The sequence below is a fragment of the Barbus barbus genome (assembly GCF_936440315.1).
Source record: "Barbus barbus genome assembly, chromosome: 15".
In the NCBI taxonomy this organism is placed as follows: Eukaryota; Metazoa; Chordata; class Actinopteri; order Cypriniformes; family Cyprinidae; genus Barbus; species Barbus barbus.
In genome coordinates, this window is record NC_136743.1 from 18,436,212 (window position 1) to 18,456,319 (window position 20,108).

At 36.8% G+C, this 20,108-nt stretch overlaps 1 protein-coding gene across 1 annotated transcript in view; it reads left to right on the forward strand.

Moving 5' to 3' along the window:
* Positions 1-3,229: 3,229 nt before the first annotated feature.
* LOC306881035 (chromodomain Y-like protein) overlaps positions 3,230-20,108 on the forward strand; it is a 32,862-nt gene continuing 15,983 nt past the window's right edge. The window contains exon 1 of the mRNA XM_079434916.1: positions 3,230-3,594. Coding sequence (XP_079291042.1) covers positions 3,568-3,594 — 27 coding nt within the window. The 5' untranslated portion in view covers positions 3,230-3,567. The remainder of the gene's footprint in view (positions 3,595-20,108) is intronic.

Here is a 20,108-nt window from a genome sequence, read left to right on the forward strand (position 1 = left end):
GTCTGAGGCTCAAACTACGGCCATACATGCTACTGCCAGATAAAAGTGATGACTGAATGTGGGAAATCTTACCATTGGCTAGAAATGGCAGTACTGAGGAAAAACACAAAAATCAACACAGACAAATGTCAGTCTACAACATGTGAACAGTCAGAACCCATTGTGCTGGTGATTGGAGCCCTTGTGGCACTGATCCCTAAACTGAATAAAAGCTATATACAGTCAGGTCCATAAATATTGGGACATCGACACAATTCTAACATTTTTGGCTCTATACACCACCACAATGGATTTCAATTGAAACTAATAAGATGTGCTTTAACTACAGACTGTCAGCTTTAATTTGAGGGTATTTACATCCAAATCAGGTGAACGGTGTAGGAATTACAACAGTTTGCATATGTGCCTCCCACTTGTTACCAAAAGGGACCAAAAGTAATGGGACAGAATAATAATCATAAATCAAACTTTCACTTTTTAATACTTGGTTGCAAATCCTTTGCAGTCAATTACAGCCTGAAGTCTGGAACGCATAGACATCACCAGACGCTGGGTTTCATCCCTGGTGATGCTCTGCCAGGCCTCTAATACAACCGTCTGCAGTTCCTGCTTGTTCTTGGGGCATTTTCCCTTCAGTTTTGTCTTCAGCAAGAGAAATGCATGCTCAATCGGATTCAGGTCAGGTGATTGACTTGGCCATTGCATAACAGTCCACTTCTTACCCTTCAAAAACTCTTTGGTTGCTTTTGCTGTATGCTTTGGGTCATAGTCCATCTGCACTGTGAAGCGCCGTCCAGTGAGTTCTGAAGCATTTGGCTGAATATGAGCAGATAATATTGCCCGAAACACTTCAGAATTCATCCTGCTGCTTTTGTCAGCAGTCACATCATCAATAAATACAAGAGAACCAGTTCCACTGGCAGCCATACATGCCCACGCCATGACACTACCACCACCATGCTTCACTGATGATCATGAGCAGTTCCTTTCCTTCTCCATACTCTTCTCTTCCCATCACTCTGGTACAAGTTGATCTTGGTCTCATCTGTCCATAGGATGTTGTTCCAGAACTGTGAAGGCTTTTTTAGATGTCGTTTGGCAAACTCTAATCTGGCCTTCCTGTTTTTGAGGCTCACCAATGGTTTACATCTTGTGGTGAACCCTCTGTATTCACTCTGATGAAGTCTTCTCTTGATTGTTGACTTTGACACACATACACCTACCTCCTGGAGAGTGTTCTTGATCTAGCCAACTGTTGTGAAGGGTGTTTTCTTCACCAGGGAAAGAATTCTTCGTTCATCCACCACAGTTCTTTTCCGTGGTCTTCCGGGTCTTTTGGTGTTGCTGAGCTCACCGGTGCATTTCTTCTTTTTAAGAATGTTCCAAACAGTTGTTTTGGTCACGCCTAATGTTTTTGCTATCTCTCTGATGGGTTTGTTTTGTTTCTTCAGCCTAATGATGGCTTGTTTCACTGATAGTGACAGCTCTTTGGCTCTCATCTTGACAGTTGACAGCAACAGATTCCAAATGCAAATAGCACACTTGAAATGAACTCTGGACCTTTTATCTGCTCATTGTAATTGGGATAATGAGGGAATAACACACACCTGGCCATGGAACAGCTGAGAAGCCAATTGTCCCATTACTTTTGGCCCCTTAACAAGTGGGAGGCACATATGCAAACTGTTGTAATTCCTACACCGTTCACCTGATTTGGATGTAAATACCCTCAAATTAAAGCTGACAGTCTGCAGTTAAAGCACATCTTGATAGTTTCATTTGAAATCCATTGTGGTGGTGTATAGAGCCAAAAATGTTAGAATTGTGTCGATGTCCCAATATTTATGGACCTGACTGTAGATTTAAAACAAACAAATACTAGTCCTGGTAAAAGACCCAAGACTGGAATAATGCTTCCCATAAAAGGCGTGTACTGTAGCTTCATCTGAACCACTACGATACCGCCAAATATTAGTAAAGATCAAATAATATTGAAGGGGACCATTGAGAAGTGTTTTGTAACATTTCTACTCTGCTCTTTCACCTACTTCCTTGTTCTCTTTTGGTATCTGCTGAACTATTCTCCTTTCAGTTGACAACACCGCTCCATTTAAAAAATACCATTTAACTCCCATGTCCGCAAAGAAAGATGCTAGAATAACAGGTTTGTGAATATATAAACATGTACCTAACTTGAGACATAAATTTGATCATTTGGTTAATATAAAAACAACCAAAATCTGGAAAATGCATTATAATTTCATATTTTCATTTTAACATTATTGCCTTTTATGCTACTTTACCAAGAGGATGTATATCTGAATACTACTGTTTTTATCTTAATGGTGTTCCCCAAACTTTTGAGTTTGTCTTCTGAGGATTCATCACACCTCGTGATTGTTTCAGTTTTGCAGTCATTTATTTTCTGAGGTCTTCTGAAAAAACTTGGAAAGTTTTAAACTTATCTGATTAGGCAGTTCCAGTACTTCCCAAAGTTGCTGGAGAATTTACAGGCTACATGTGTAAAATGGAAAGGAAACATTGTATTTAGAGTACATGGCTCTCTATAATATTTTATTCTGATTGTCAAAGGTGACATTTAGCTGCTAAATACCTTTGCATAACGCTCCTCTTGGAAACAACAACAATCACAATTTCAACTATTTTCAATTATTTCACTGATTTATTGATAGTAGCCGAATAATAGTGAGGCCAATCATCCTGTCTGGGTTTGATTAATATAATGACCAGATGACTGTACATGATCCCTTACCTAATTTTCAGATCGGATCTTTGGCATCTTTTAAAGTCCAATTTGACATTATATAAATTACATCTTGATTTGGGCTGCCCATATTGCTAAATAATTACATTTTATTAATTTCTACTATTAAATGTGTAATAATAGGAATAAAATAAGTCATAAAATAAGACATTTTCATTTGTAAAAGTTAAAAAAACAAAACCTTCATGTGCGTGCACAACACTTGGAGAACATGGCATTCATGGAAATGTTTTAGACTGAGTCATGGGCTACACTCACCTGGCGCTTGACGCTATGAATTATTGTTTGAACTATTGAGGATTTACGTCAGTTATGCTCCACTAGACCAACACTCAAAATCAACACCGATAAAGATTTGCAAAACACAGATGACCGTCGTCCACAGCTCTATCACGAGGGTTGCAGGCAGTGCAAACTCATCTCGACTCTAATCTGCGTTCGATTGAGACTTCCTGTGTGGCAGAACTGAGAGCAGCAGCACTGCCTACAGACTAGTTTACGGTAACACTCTCTAAAATCGCCGCCTGGACCCACAAAAGTACTCGTTTGGACTTAAGTTTGGACTTAATCGGGAATGAAAGGCTTTATTCTAACTATAATGTTGTTGGATAGACGCTGAGTGTGAGAACTAGACCGCAAAGAGATCCTCGGTGCGGGTCAAGCACATCTCACCCGACCAACTGAAAAAGGAGGAGAGGCCAAAACGACAACTGCAACTGGAGGAAAAAAGTGTCTAAGTTACAGTCCTCACGGATTGCCACAACGTCGAAGATTATCGTGACATGATGGCTACGGAGGAACTCTACGAGGTGAATATCGGCGATTTTACCGTTCGTGTCCGTTTAGGCGCAGTTAATCGATTATATTTGTGTGTAGTTACACATATACGACGCGTCCCGAGGCTCGTGTGGACTGCACTAGCGAATAGTCTCAACAACTGACTTACTCGCTCTCATACTAGTTAACGTTAAAACTACGTCGGTTGGGTTGCATGCTAACAAAACAAACTAGTAGCTTGGGCTAACATGGAGCCAGTGAGGTCCTGGTTGTTAGTTTGCGGAGTTTAGTGTGGAGAGATGCTGGTGGAGGCAGTGGATGAGGCGGGGGAGGGAAGGAAGGGCACTTTGGAGAGTGATATTTCATAAAGCTAGCTGCTAACCATGAGGTCTTTGGGGTGTGATGAACACAACAGGACAGCTGAAAGTCAGCTCAGTCTAGGATGTTGTATTCAGCTCTGCGGGAACTTTGTTTCACCCACTTTCCAGCAGGACCTGTGTATTTAGCTTCACTTGCAGAGTGTTCAACCTGCTTGGATCAGAACTAGCCATCCAGCACTCTTGTGTTTTGAGCGCCTTTGCTTGGTTTCATTTCCAGTTAGATCATTCTCAAGTTTTGAGGTTATGTTATTATGAATTATATTAAATAGACCGGACATGCCGTATGATTTCCTATAAAGAAAGTCCAATGTCACTTGTTGGCTTGTTTGATGGATTGACATTCAATCTAATGATTTAGCTAATTATGGTTTAGGTTATTTACAGCCTTTTAAACTGGTGTTATGAAGGAAAATCTTGGAGTGATCAGTACATATTGCATATTTGTGCTGCGTGAATATACTTGAAGTATTCAGTCACACCAATCCTCTAAATTATGTCAAATACGGTTGTATGATGTATTGAGAATTGGTCAGATGAATAGGCTAATTTGATACTAAGGACTACATATGAGATAAGAACTGATGTGCTTATTGGGATAAGTTTGCTGATTAGATCAAAAGTGTTCCAAAGGTGTGATGAAGAGAACAGATCTATTTAAACATGTTTGACTAGTTTACAAAGAGCTGTATGAGTAATGTCCCCATTTTTAAACACCTTGATAATACTGTCCATTCAGCGGGCAATACCAGAACTCTTAGTCATGATCCATTTCCATGTGTTGTCAAACGAATGGTGCCTTTTTGGTTGTGGCTTGAGCAGATTGTTTCTTTTCAACTAGCCTATTTGCACCCCAAATGTTAACTCTAATCTTAAAACTAAAAGGATGGTGCTGGTTAAATCTGTTTTCCTAAGTCTTCTGTTCTCTATCTTCTTTCAACCTGTATCATCATAATAACAAGCTATTTATGTATTTTTCCAAACTGTCTTGAAAGACTTGAAAATTGTTTAGATTGTTCAGGGTTCAATACAAGTGTATTAAAATTCATAGAACACAAAGGTTCTGGATGAAGCATCCCATTCGTTTTCTCAGTTAGCAATAACCTATTAATCTTTATAGACAGACCTGCCATTTTTCCAAGCTTGTTAGCAATGGTATGCTTCTGTAGTCTCTACAAGTTAGTGTGATCCAAACCTTTTTAAATTTTTTAATTTCCACTAAAAAAATACTACACTACAGATAAACTAAAAGAGAGATCCACCAATCAGAGAAGTCATTGTTACTGTGGAAATGAGAAGACCTCAGCAGTGACCACCCACTACCATAAAGCATTGCAAATAACATAATTGAGTTGAGCATAATCGTATGATAATATTTTACAATATTCAGATATGTGAAATAGTTATATTAAAGACATTGTCAATAGTCTTATAATGTACCATTGTTTCTGAATTGATGGCTATCTTTATTGGAAATTTTTCTGAAATCCCATTGGGGAAAATGAAAGGGGGGAAATACTTTCAGAACCATAATTTTGACTCCCTCATGACTCATGAGTTGGAGAACTTTGCCCGTGTGGTAAATGAACCTAATCAGTAAAACTGCATGTGTATCCCAAGGGCATCTTGGTGTTGAATTACTTGTTTTTCAATAAACTGATATCATATGGTGTTTTTAAAAATTTGAGTTGATGAGTTGCCCTCATGAGAAAATAATGATCTGATTGACAAATTTAGGAGAGAAATTGCAAGTCCAATGTGATAAAAGGAACAAGAGGAACAAGAGTACATTTGTAACTTTAACATCTGTGAACTACAGACTGATGGGAAGAAAAGGGAGATGCTTCATCAGAACTCAAACCACACGAGTCTGTAAACAGTTATTCCAAATGCTACAAAATAAATGTATGGAATTCAAAATACTGTAGTGAGACAGTAATTATGCACTTGCCATTAAGCTTTCTGGTGTGTGTTTTCAATATCAAGTCTTTTATTGAAATTATGTGGCAAACTATATGTTGGGTCGTCTTTCCAAACTGATGTGATAAACCATGAAGCCAGTAGAAGCATGTGAATCCAGGGCTCGCAAAATCGCTAGCCCGACGTCCCGGGGCTCTTGTGTTTTCCAGTCGGGCTACCAAAATGTATCACTGCCCGACGGGCTACCTTAAATTTGATTGAATGCCGCAGTAAAAGGGAAAGAATAGCAATGCTCGGGCAAACCGCTATAGAGCTGATGTCACGACAGAGTTAGAACTGGTGAATGCGGTTTACAGGTTTCATAGAAAGAGAACGATGTGCACCAAATGAGTCGCTGTAGAAACTGAATACTTCAATGTTGCGGTGCGCTCAACACGAGAGACAACGCAAACGCAATGACGTGAAATAAAACATCCTCATGTATTAAAGAAGAGTGGCTTGATTAAGTGCTGGAAATAACGGAGGATGGGCACAGAACGGTAATAAAACTCTGAAACGTACGTCACACACACGAGTATTGTACAAACTGTACTTCATAATGATGTTTAGAAAACTATAGAAGAATTCATATGTTCATGTTTTTTTATATTTAACTTACAGATCTCAGCTTAAGTTTTGCTTCAGTTTGTATTCTATTCTATTCTATCAGTTTAAATAGTTTGTTTTGATAATATATTATGTTAGGGCTATATTATAAACCTGATGAATAATTGACCTTGTTTTTGAGTCTTTGACTTTGAGTCTCTTGCTCATCAAGGCTGTATTCATTTAAAAAATACAGAAAAAAATTGTTATATAGTGAATATTATTGCAATTTCTAATATTGGTTTCCTATTTTAATACCTATACTTTAAAATAGCATTTATTTCTGTGATCAAAGTTACATTTTCAGCATCATTACTCCAGTCTTCAGTGTCCCATGATCCTTCAGAAATCATTCTAATATGCTGATTTTGAGTGACATCAGTGTTGAAACTGTTGTGCTGCTTAATATTTTTTTTGGAACCTGTGTTTCTTTTTTTTTCTTTGATTTAATAAAAAATTTAAAAGAACAGCATTTATTCAAAATATAAATATTTTCTAACAATTGAAGTCTTTACTATCAATTTTATCAATTTAACACATCCTTGCTGAATAAAGTTTATTGAACTTTCTTTAAACTTTTTTAAAGTATCTTTAAAAAAGAAAGAAAAACATTTCTGACCCCAAACTTTTGAATAGTTTATATTGTAACACAAAATCTCCATTTTGACTAAACACTGTTCTTTTTAACTTTTTTTTTTTATTTTTATTTTTTTTTTAAATATCACAGGTCCCAAAAAATACAGTATATAAAAAAAAAATATAAAAAAGCAGTACAACTGTTTCCAACATTGATTAAAAAAATCAGCATATTAGAATGACTTCTAAAGGATCATGTGACACTGAAAATACTGCTTTGCTTCACAGGAATTAATTAAATTTTAAAGTATATTAAAATAGAAAGTTTATTAATAATATTTGTGAAATATTATTGCAATTTTGTGAAATAATATTCAGTATTTTTTTATCAAATAGATACAGCCTTGATGAGCAAAAGAAACTTCTTTAAAAAACTTTATTGATCCAAATGTTTGAACTGCAGTGTATTGTACAGTAAAAATGTTTTCTCAGGTAACCTAAAATGTACATCATTTAGTTACATCAAGGGTCAAATCAAATATAAATAGCACATTAAAGTTAAAAGTTACACACTTTATTGTGTGCATGCTGTACAGGTCTGGTATAAAGAATGCTTTTGCTCAGGTGCCCGAAATGTCTGTCCAATAGAGAAAAGCTTTGCTCAGCAAGAAAAAAAATTAGAGGGAACATTGCTCCCACGGGTTCTTAAATTTGATACAACTAAACTGAAGAGTTTTTAAGGCCTTTTTAAGACAGTTTTAAATGGTATAAGAAATAATTTTTTAAATTGTCTTAAATAGATTTTTAAGAATTCTGCAAATACCTTGTAAATAGTAAAATAAAACTCTTTCCTTGATATTCGTTGACATTTGTGTATTGAAAATGTTTTTGATTGACATTTATGGTCTTTATTTTATTTGGGCTAGTTAAATTAATTTTCTGGCTACCAAAATCTGAAGAGTACCTGGTGTGAGTACCAGGGATTTTGAAATTTTGTGAGCCCTGGAATCTATAATGCTTGAAATGATGACAGAGTCCATGATAAAAGATTATAATTAGTGATCGACCGATATTGATTTTTTATAACCGATACCGATACCAATTATTTGCATGTCTATGTGCCCGATAACCGATATGCAGAACCGATATTTATTTACTGTTATAAAGTAAATAAATGACTGCGTGAAGTAAGTCCATACTTCACTTTGGTTTTTCCTCCTTTCAGTCATCTTAACAAAAAATGTTTTGAGAATTAGCAGTCTTTCACGCAGGGCTCTAGACTCATTCTTCCCACTGATCTCACTTTTGCGCACGAGCACATAATTTGGTTGCAATTTGTTTTTTGTTTTTGCTACAACATTTGATTAATCAATGTATGCTGATGAACTTTTATCATAGTTTATAGTTATATGTTAACGAAAGTTTTCAACATTCAACTCGTTCTTTTTCATCTGTATTATTTGTGATTTAAATTTTGTGAACTGGAATTCCTTTTCGTGCGCTTTTTACTTTCAAATTTGCGATCTTGGTGTCACATTTTACAAGAAAAGATCATTGTCTGTTTTGCTTATATCTATACACCTTTAACTTTTTAAGACTAAAACAAAAGATGGATTTATTGTTATTCTTAATTAAAAAGCGCAACAACAATAAAACAGTACGTTGACAATGACAAACTCTTACATGACATTTATCAACAAAAACGAATAAGACGAGGCATGGCATAGGACACACCACATGCTGTACTATATACCTAGTATATTACAGAATGTTTAGCAAACTCTGAGGAAGCAAATAAATATTAATATATATTTTTTTTAATTAAGGAAAGCCTCCATAGCATAACCTGAGGTAAACAGCAAAGATAACAAGCTTCTCAAAACGAAAACAAAAAGAAAAGTAAAACTAAACTGGCTGTAGCTGACAGGACTTGCATGTTTTTTCTACAAGAATACCACCACGTTCACCTTCTCTGGTTTAAGAAGCGGTCTTTTACTTTAGTTTGAAAACAAATCCATCCGTTGCGCTCCATCCGCGACGTGCACCTTCACGCTCGTGCTGACGCGGCGAGTATGAACCAGGCTCTACCCACTAAGCGCTCGGCTGAAAGCACCTCTCTTCACGTGATCAGTGAAATCTGACTCCTGCTATAATGTGCTGCGGCTGGCAGCGCGCGCTGTATGAAGCAGACGCTTAGGAGTAGCGCAGACCTGGCACTCCTACAAATGCGACCACGTCAAATTTTAACTCGCAAACAATTACCATTTTGGTCACAGTCTAGAGCCCTGTCATGTTCAATTTAATCTTCATATTACAACAATAAAAAACATTTTATTTATAAAAAGCTTTAGCAGCAACACTAATATTAGCAGTAAGCAAAATGAACATAGAAAGTCTAATGTTTTCAAATGGAGAAAATAAAGGAAAGGAGTCATATCAACTTCATTTTTAACTACAGTTTTAGTAGGTTTATAAGCTGTTTAATAGGATAAAGAGTGAAGAATAATTCACTGGATAATGTTAATTCACAGAATAATATTCTCTGGAATATTGGAATATAACAAGCATTGTATTTTATTGCATTTCTCAACTGGCATGCTCTAAATTATGCTGCTGACAGCCCGGTTTATCTATGCATTTACACAGAACTATAGGCTACTCAAACTGCGATCGATCGCGGAGATAATAAATAATTAATTTCCATATAGGCCTGTCACGATAACAAATTTTGCTGGACGATAAATTGTCCAAGAAATTATCGCGATAAACGATAATATTGTCGATCTGAGACCATTTTCATCTAGAATAATGATAATGGCATAATAATGCACATACACCTTTCAAAATTCAATAAACGTTTATTTCCAAAGACTATTTAACACTGAAAATGGAAAACATTTTAAATATCCACAATAACAATGAACAAAACAACCAAAAACAATAAAAGTGTTTTTTAGGTGCATGTGCATGTTTGTTGTGTTACCGGTTTTAGTCGATACTGTTTTAAAACAAATGCGACATACCGGCTCGCTCAGGTTAAGTGGTTCACCACGGTCATTCAGTTTGAATCCGAAGTGCTCCCACACTGCAGCTGTCGCGTTTGGCTTTGAAACCAGTTCCATGCCACAACTTGCGTCTCGTCTTTTCGCTCTTCTCTGCAGTCGCCTCAAGCACTCCCGCCTTCCCACACAAAGTCCATGTGACTGACAAGCGCCGCCTCCCCACACAAAAGACAATGCAACTGACAAGAGGGTTCACTTCTACTACGCTAAGGAAACGAGAGTTGTCATTCAGTCGCGGATAACAAACAAGTATGCAAATGAAATTATCGCGGCCGGAAAAATTATCGAGGTCATTTTTTTTTATCGTGCGATTAATCGATTTATCGACTATTGCGACAGGCCTATTTCCATAGAGTTGTATTAATTTAGATGTTTATAAACTAAATAATGGTTATATAGTAAGTGTTAATACAATTTAGGGTGCTTCAAAAAAGTGAATCTTGTTAAAAGTTACATGCGGTGTCCGAGCTGGAGCATTTCTTGAGCATCAACCCGCTGAGTGAACTGCAATATGAAAGCGGCTTCACGAGACTAATGATGAGCATATAGACAACAGAGAGAGAATTACATTCAATGCTTTTCTTTCCAACATGCAATCATTCATGGCTGTATTATTTAATTCATGCAAAGTTACGTCTTTATTGGGAGAGGACTTGACGGATTATCTATGTGACTCCGACTTCACGAGACTAATAGACCACAGAGAGAATTAAATTCAGCGCTTTTATTTCCACCATGTGCTAATTCATGGCTGTGTTATTTCAGGCAAAGTTATAGCCTATCTTTATAGAGACAGGGCTTGACAGAGTATCTTATTTATCATATTTCTTAGAGCCAAGTTGCATTTAAACTATATATCAGGCATTTATGTAATACATCTAATTTGTGCATTAATGCCTGTAATATTAAATAGTTTACTAACTACAGCAAATCAAGTACCTGCACGCCTTGCTGTCTCGTCTCCCCTCAGATGCGCTGCAATTGCGATCCTGCGCGCAATTCTGAAAACGTCCACAAGATGGCGGTGTTTATCGGGGAATCCGATATTACAAAACCGATATTCGATTATGGAAAAATGCTTAAATATCGGGAAAATATCGGTAAATCGATATATCGGTCAATCTCTAATTATAATAACGTTTTTCAACCTGGTTCTCATATGAGAACCTGGAGATTTGGTTTGGTCCTCACACAGGCCACGGCATGTAGTGTGACCCATAAAATATAACTATAAAATTTTATTGCACTTTATTTAGTAAAAAAATAAATAAAAATCAATCAAGTTTGATAATAATATTTTATTTTTAAATAAAAAGGGAGTATTACATACAAATTATTTTATAGTAAACATTTTAAAAAATGCTAATATTTTGGCATGTATTATTATTATTTAAATTTTCGTAATTTTCAAATGTAAAATCAGCTAGCTTTTATTTTGGCGGGTTGCCGGTGTTGTGCCTATTTTCGACTCCCTGCCAAATTATTACCCCCCTCGTTGAAATCGCTACTTGATTGCCTAATCCTAACCCCTCCCCCACACCTAACCCTAAATCTACCAATACTAGGGGGGTAATAATCTGGCGGGGGTCAGAAAGGCAAGTAAGTATATGAGCTTCCGGGTTTAGAGGTGCTGATTGAAGAGCATCAGTGAATGAAATGTCACAGTTTTGCTTTGAAAACGGCAGCGGCTAGCCTAGATTATGCTTTCAGTTTGAATAGAAATCATATACAGTATAGTTTGTAGATCTAAAATGGTAATTGTGCATTAACAGCTGTCATCCATGTCTGTACGCAAATGCGCTGTCAGAATTTATTTACACAGCACATTTTTAATTTTGGTCGCGCATGCGGACCTGCGGACCACTTATGTGCACCCCTGATTATAACAGTAAAAGCCCTGCAGCGGTTTCTGTAATTACACAGAATTCCTCAAGCAGCTTGAATCTTTTGGGAATAGGAGTTTTAGCTGTGGCAGCGCTCAGCAATGTCACATTTTTACATCCAGTAAACAGTAATAGCCCCCAACACAAAAATATAATGCAGCATAGTAAAAATGCACGTTTTCTCCAAAGTTAGTAAGCCAACATGCTATATTTTGGACTTTTTGTATAAGCATTCATTAGTGCTTTTATTTGAGATTGAGAAAAAAAATGAGCCTTTTTTTTATTATTGTTTGGCTTTTGAAACAGGATTGATGTTTCTTGTTGATGGGAAGTAATTCAGTATTGTTTTAAATCCATAAGAGAGCTGAAGTCTTTTTCAAACTGTTAACCGAATAGTTCTTATGAGGAGGGTTTTTAATAACACATTTCATCCAGAACTAATTAAAACCTGAATGAATCTTTCTTCACATTCAGTCAATAGTGTAAAGAAGTCTTTGTCTCTGCTGTTTAAAAGACATTATTTGTCTGTACTCATAAGTACAGAACAACACAACTTGCCTAGAAGGGATACGGCTATGGCTGAAAAAAAACAACAACAATAAATTAAATTTCCTACCTATTAGATTGTGTTTTAACAATGTCTACGCATACCCCAACCCTAAACCTACCCCTTACAATAATGCAAGTACAGTAATTATTGTTGTTCAGCGTGACAGAAATGATGCTATAGGCCTATTGATGTGCGCATACCCAGTATCGCAGCTGTACCCCTTCTAGCCTTAAAGTCGGCATGAAATCAAAACTGACTATTCTTATTTTTTGATGGAATACTGTAGTGTTTATTATAAATAATTTATCTGTGCACTTCATTATTTTTTTTTAATTCATGTGCCCTCGTAATCTTTAATCAAAAAATGTTAACCTCCCCTCCTCCTCAAAATGACTCCTCTACTCTTCCGGTCACGAGTAATGGTGCGAGGGCGGAGCTAGTGATGTGAGGGGTAAACGCTGGGATAAACGACGGGGAAAAGCTAAAGCTGATGCTTCACTTTATAGCACTGACACCAGTCATGAGGGTGTACGTTACCCTTAAACATTGAAAAGATATTAGGATATTATGACAACATTACTCTTAGGACATCGCAAACTAATTTGTTTCATGAATATATGACTTAACCTGATGGAGGTCATTCATGCTGTATCTCTCTCTCTCCCTCTCTCTCTCGGGCACGCTGTTTAGACATGTTTTGTGCCGTTGATTGTGGTCATCATCCCTAATAAATAAAATATTAATTCATGCTTGGGTGTCGGCGGTGAATCCAGTGGCGAGAAATCCCCCACCACTAACTGCAAACTGGCATTTCACGAGTTCACACTTACATATATTTAGCACGAGTTATGCAATGCGTATTTGCGAGTATGGTAATATGTAGTTGGCGTGCTGACCTGGGGAAGAGCTCCAAGCTCGGGAATGGCCCGAACCCAGAGTATCCCCCATGGTGTGGTGAGAACTTAGTGATATTGGTGGAGAAGGGGTGGTGGAGGGATGCTGATAGACCGTCGAATGGGTGGAGGTTAGGGCTGGGTATCGTTCAAAAATGTTCAATATCGATACCGATACCTTGAGTTCGATACCAGTTCCTGAACGATACTTTTTCCGATACCAATTTTATGAAAACCGTTTTAACAAGATTACATTATCCCAAAAAACTTTGGTTTTATTTTTTTCAGCTTGTTGACATGTATACAGACTCAAAGACTCATCTCCTGAGCCACTGCACAAAGGAACAAAATATAGCCAACACAATTAATCAGTGCAAATAATTTTAATAAAGCTCAAATAGTTTTCAGTTTACACTAGTGCGTGCTCGTTTTAAAACGCATAGCTCAGACAGAATCATCATTTCTATTCATTTATTCTGGTTGTTAAAGACTTCAAGAAATTTAAAATCTTTATCCACTTTCATAAGTGGATGTTTTATTTTCTTTCACAATATGTTTTATTGTTATTAAATTCTATGTTGTAGTATGTCTAATTATTTGAATGCATAAAAACTACTTAGTTTATTCAAATTTATTCTTAAAACAGCCTTATGAAATGTTTTCAGAAATTCTGTGTTCTGTATCTGGTTTTCAAATGAAGGCATAAAACATTAATTTCATTTTTCTTTTAAATTATTGAAAATAAAACTTTATTTATTTTGTCAAACAAAATGTTACTATTAAAATTAAAACATGGAAGAACTGTTGTGTGATCATTAATTAAAAAAATAAGTTTTAATAATTTTAATAGTAGCCTAGTTGTAGCAGTATGTACACTCTGCTGAACAATATTAATATATTTCTGCCGCAGTCTCTTCCAAGTTAATCCGAACTTTTATTTTGACGGGTTTCCGGGAATACCTTTACAGTTCTGTGTGTATATGATATGACGCACGTTTTACTCAAATCAAACGGTAAAATGCTCATGAAGTGATTCTCAGAGCAGTTCTAGAGCTGTTGTTCATGTGTTTATGTCCTCATTTAGTGAGGCGGCAGACGCTGAAATGTCACGCGAGCTTCAGTCTGTGTCAAGTAAGCGAAACTGCGCGATATAGAGAGCAGACTGCTCCGTACGCTTTCGAATTGCTCTCGCGGATGTCAAACACTGACTAGAAGTGACGCGGTCGGTGCTGATAGATCAAACACACCTAGTGCTGCAGGCTTATTGGCTCACTGACGTTAATGAGATTAACCCCTTAGGTATCGAAATTTGGTACCGAACGACAAGACGTTTTTCAATACTCTGTGGTATCGAGGCAATTCGGTCGGTGCCTAAAAATAGCCAGCCCTATTGGAGGTATGTCAGCTGTATTTATATCCGTGTGTTGATTGACTTGATTGTGTGCTACTTGTGTTTAATTAGGCTATGTATCTGACGTGCTCCTCCCGAACTTTGTTAATAAAACATCATTTCAGATCTGCCTCCTTTTTGTTAGTAACGCCCCCAACTTCCAAGGATCCAATCAATTCCTCAAGTCCCTCCCTCTCATCTCAGATGCCATTTCACTCGGATATACGTCACAGTAGAGAAGAAAAGACAATCGCAACTTCTGTTTCATGCCGACTTTAACCACAAAAACGCTGCCTTAAATTTAAAGTTAAATCAACTTAAAAGTACAAGTCATTTCAACTCACCATTTTAAATCTTGCCTACGCTGAATTGCTTTATTGAAGTTCATTTGAGTTCACAATATTTGCTGTTTCAACTTAAGTTCAAAAAAGTTTTAACATTAATTTTCTAGTTATGATAATGTAAACTTTATTTTAGATACAGATAAACAAAATACACTACATTTGTTTGAAACATTAAAAAAAACAAAATAATTTATAAACAGGTTTTTAATATTAAGAACAGTACACAACCTGCCTGTGCATGCTAATGTGTGAATGCCAAAGAACTGTCATACAAAGCTGAAAATATACTCATACCTCATGGGAAACAACCACTGAGACAAGCTTGAAGAAAAAAACACACAAATGTCCATAACAGTCCGTTTTTTCTTACACGTTGAAAGGAGAAAGGTCCTGCATTGCGCCATCGTAGTCTTCGTATTAGGAGGCCAGCTTGCGTGCCCTTCTTGTGTGTATGAAGTGTCTCACCATGAGCCTTTAAAATCTGAAAATAACAGAGTAAAAATTACTAACAGTTGGTTATTCTATATACATTACACACTGACCAACTTCAAATTACACAAATACTTTGAAACACATTCAGTATTTTGAATAACAAAAAAAAAGTGAATGGTTTAAAGCAGGGGTATCGAATTCTGCTCTGAGGGTCATTGTCCTGCATTGTTTAGCTCCCTCCTTAATTAAACGCATCTGAATCAGTTAACTAATGTCTTACTAGGCATACCAGAAACTTCCAGGGAGGTAAGTTGAGGCAAGTTGTAGCTAAATTCTGCAGGAATGTGGCCATCCAAGACCCAAGTTTAGACACCTCTGGTTTAAAGTTTCCCTATGCCGCTTTTGTGAGTAACAGGGATGTAACAATGTACTCCAAGTCGGTTGAATATCGATGCAATTATGTGATTCAAGTTGATTGAGATGTTAAACAAATCGAGATACACGTTTTAAACAGGGCTGCTGAAGCTGTATGACCGCACTTTACAAGTGCTATGGCAGAAAACATTTCTCCAAGTTAATAAATAGTAGCAAACATGATGGCGGCAGTGGCAGGGTAGATTGTTGATGAGGTGTGACAGAGGTTTGGCTTTCTGATTACTATAAATGAACGCGATGAGGTGGCAACAGACAAAACAAAAACTGTGTGTAAATACACGTACAATGTTATAAAGGATTTGTTCAACCAAAAATTAAAATTCTGTCATCGATTACTCACCCTCATATAATTTCAAACCCATAAGACCTTCGTTCATCTTCAGAACACAAATGAGGATATTTTTGTTTAAATCTGAGAGCTTTCTGACCCTCCATTGGCAGCAACACAACTAACACATTCAAGGTCCAGAACGGTAGGAAAGACATCATTTAAGTAATCCATGTGACTCCTGTGATTTAACCTCAATTTTACGAAGCAACGTGAGTGCTTTGTTTGTGCAAAAAAAAACAAATATTTACCACTTTATTTACAATAAAATATAATTCAAAGCTTTAACACAACACACATGTATCATGATGCTCTTGTGAGCGTGTGTTGCAGATCAATATTTTTAGAAAATAAAGTGGTAAAGTATGCTTTTTGCTCAAACAAAACACTTAGGTTGCTTCATAAAACTGAGGTTAAACCACTGGAGTCACATAGATTACTTTAATGATATTTTTCCTATCATTATGGACCTTGAATGGGGTAGTTGCATTGTTGCCAGTGGGGGGACAGAAAGCCCTCTGTTTCCATCAAAAATATTTTTGTTTGTGTTCTGAAGATGAACTGAGGTCTTACAGGTGTGGAACAACATGAGAGTGAGTGAGTAATTAATTACAGAATTTTCATTTTTGGGTGAACTATCCCTTTAATAGTCCAAACCTCACTGGCCACTGGATCTGCAGCTCCAATTGCCACGACCTCGTTTCCTCACTCCTACATCTTCCAGCTTATGACCCGGAAACCGATCGAACTTAGCTGTCTAATGATCTAATGATAGAAATGTAGGAAAAAAAAACTTAAAAGTCATTCAATTGTTGTCTTATCTTTATAAGATATAGGCCCGGTTTCACAAACAGGGCTTAGACTAAGCCTGGATTAGGCCATAGTTTAATTAGGACATTTAAGTAACTTTTATAAACATGCTTAGAAAAAAACATTACTGGGGTACATCTTGAGACAAAACAAAGGCACTGATATATTTTAAGATCAGTCAATGCAAGTTTATTTCAGTTGAAACAGCTCAGACTTACATTTTAGTCTAGGACTAGGCTTAAGCCTTGTCTGCGAAACCGGGGGATAGAGTTTATACTCTTTATTTGTTACAGAAATGCAAAACTTACCCTTCATCCAGTCTCAGACTCAAAGACAAACGTGTGCCTGTAAAAAAAAAATAAAAAAATTATGTAGCTTAAATTTACTTTTAAGTTAACACACACACAAGCAACAACATTTCCTACAAAATAGCCTCATAACCCATAAATAATCTGAGCTGCCTAGTTAAAAAAAAAAGCATAATTAAAACATTAAGATGGATGGTGACCCTCACTGTGATGTGCTCAGTCATAGCCAACAAAGAGAGGTAAACATGAAATTGTTGGGTACTTGCTAATTACAATTATGCCCAAAAATATACACAACCCTTTTACAGACACTTTGTTCATGAGTAAAATATGACCGATTCGTACAGCATAATACATTTTTTTGCCTTCACTGTTACTTGTAATCTGTTACCAGTAAGCAATTTTCAATCGTAAAACAAACTTATATATAAAATATATAATGGCCAATAAAATAACAAATGGCACTGAAAACGAGCTGGTGAGGAACAGAGTACAGTGCGTCCAACTGATTGTCATGTTTAAAAAAAACACATCAGTTGTTCGGCTGACAAAAATGTCTGTCTAAAAAGTTGTAATAAATGAACAAGGTTAACAATTGTTTGAATCGTGGTCTCTTAAATCATATTAAGAAGTTTCATATGTTCGTCTAGTTTGAATAGAACAAACTTTGCTGACAAAAAAAGTGACGTTTAGTTCATGCGTCGTAGAAAACAGCTCGGGCGTTGTGTACCTCGATAGTTCACTTATATTATCCTAACTTGTATGCACGGTTGGTATGCACCTTAATGGTAAAATGCACCTATAATCGCTCAAATTGCCCATCTTAACGATGTTTAACAGGTGGAGAAACAAATTTGTGTTAAATGGGACTTGTAACTTTACATTATAATCTGCAGTTCTAATGCAGCACAGCACCACGGCCACCATATCAAATGCAAAACTTGAGAGGTAAACACAGTTCGAAAAACGATGACAGAACATAACTAATTCTAATCCTGCACTGTATTTAAGCAGATGTGAAATTTTTTTCCCCTTTACTCGTACTGCACAAAAAGTGGTTCAATAATGTTGAATGTTACAGGGACTGATTATTGCAAATGCAGATCCCAGTGTGTTCTGGTTAAACAATTTATTTATTTATTTATTTATTGCTATGGTTTGCATATGGTGATGTGTTCTTAAAGGGGGGGGGGGGGTACAATGCTTTTTGTCCATTCAGAGTTATTTACGCTGTTAAAAGAGTTGGATTCTCAAGCTAAGCATGGCCAGAGTTTCAAAAAACAATATGGAAGTATGAGTATTTCTGTGGCAAAAATCTTCCTTCCAGGTTCGTACAAGTTTGGGAAAGTTCAGTATTACAGTTATTCTAATTTTACACAAGACACACGGTCTAGCATGTATTCAACCTTAAACCTAAGTGTTTCGTACACTTACAGTAAAGCAGTCATGTGTTTTATAAAGAATAAACTCAACTAGTCTATGTGCACATGTAGCACAAACAACTATAATGTGTGTAACATGCGCACATTGTGTTTAGCACAATTACAAATTTTAAAATTCAAACCGGATAATTGAAATTGGGATGTTTACATATTAGATATTTACAAGTCATCGCTATTAAGCTGCTAACCCACTAGCAAGTGAAGTCAGTATCTGGAGGCCTTGCATGAACAATGGAGTTACCTCACAAAGAGTTTTACATGAGGATGACTTGTTACATGTAAACAGTTGATCTTTACCTTTAGAAAGTGATATCCTATGTTTCAGAAAATAAGGTGGAGGTCTACCCCTTCCCAATGACCAACATTTTTCCTCTGTATGGCCTATTTTGAGCCAGGAACTACAAAACCTGCTGTCTTCACCATACGGTTGTCTGCTGTGTTCTCCTGGAGTTTGAGGTTTTTCATGACTCCCTAATGCTTCCTTTACACCATGCATTCTGGTACATGACTCTGTGCTATTATGGTGCTGCATCACCTTAAGGACTGAAACTGGCACGCTATCTTGAGCAGTAGCACATGCTTTCTCTGAACTAAAAGTTCTAGAGTCATCACAGCAAGTCACCTCTTCCAAGAGGTGGACATTTTCAGCCCCATTTCTGTTAGAAGTGCTCTTCCCTTCTGTTAACCCCTGTGCAGATGCAATATTGAGGGCCTTTGATTTCCATCTGTTTTCTATCCTTGAACCCCAATCTACTATCATTCTGAACGTTTTTTCAGCTGGATCTACTCCATTTGAGAATGCATTTTGGACTGGAGTGCCAGCATTGTTCTTTATGAGTTGTAATAACGGTTCGTGATCACGGCTTGCATTTTCTATACCGGAATGTTCTTTGTATGTCACCCACAGACGTTCAGCGTATGTTTCGAACGGCTCATTGCTTCCCTGTTTAATTTCTAGTATCCTGCTCCAATCCGCGCTCGTTGGTCCTCTCCGGTCTAGCAGCACCAGTTTTAATCTTTCATATGTAGCCTCATCAGATTCATTATTGTTTCGCTTGACTACATCTCCAGATTTCATTTGAGGGGTTCATTTTGATCGGAGTTCTTCCGGAATGGTTAATAGTGCGATTTGCCATACGTCCCTAGTTTCT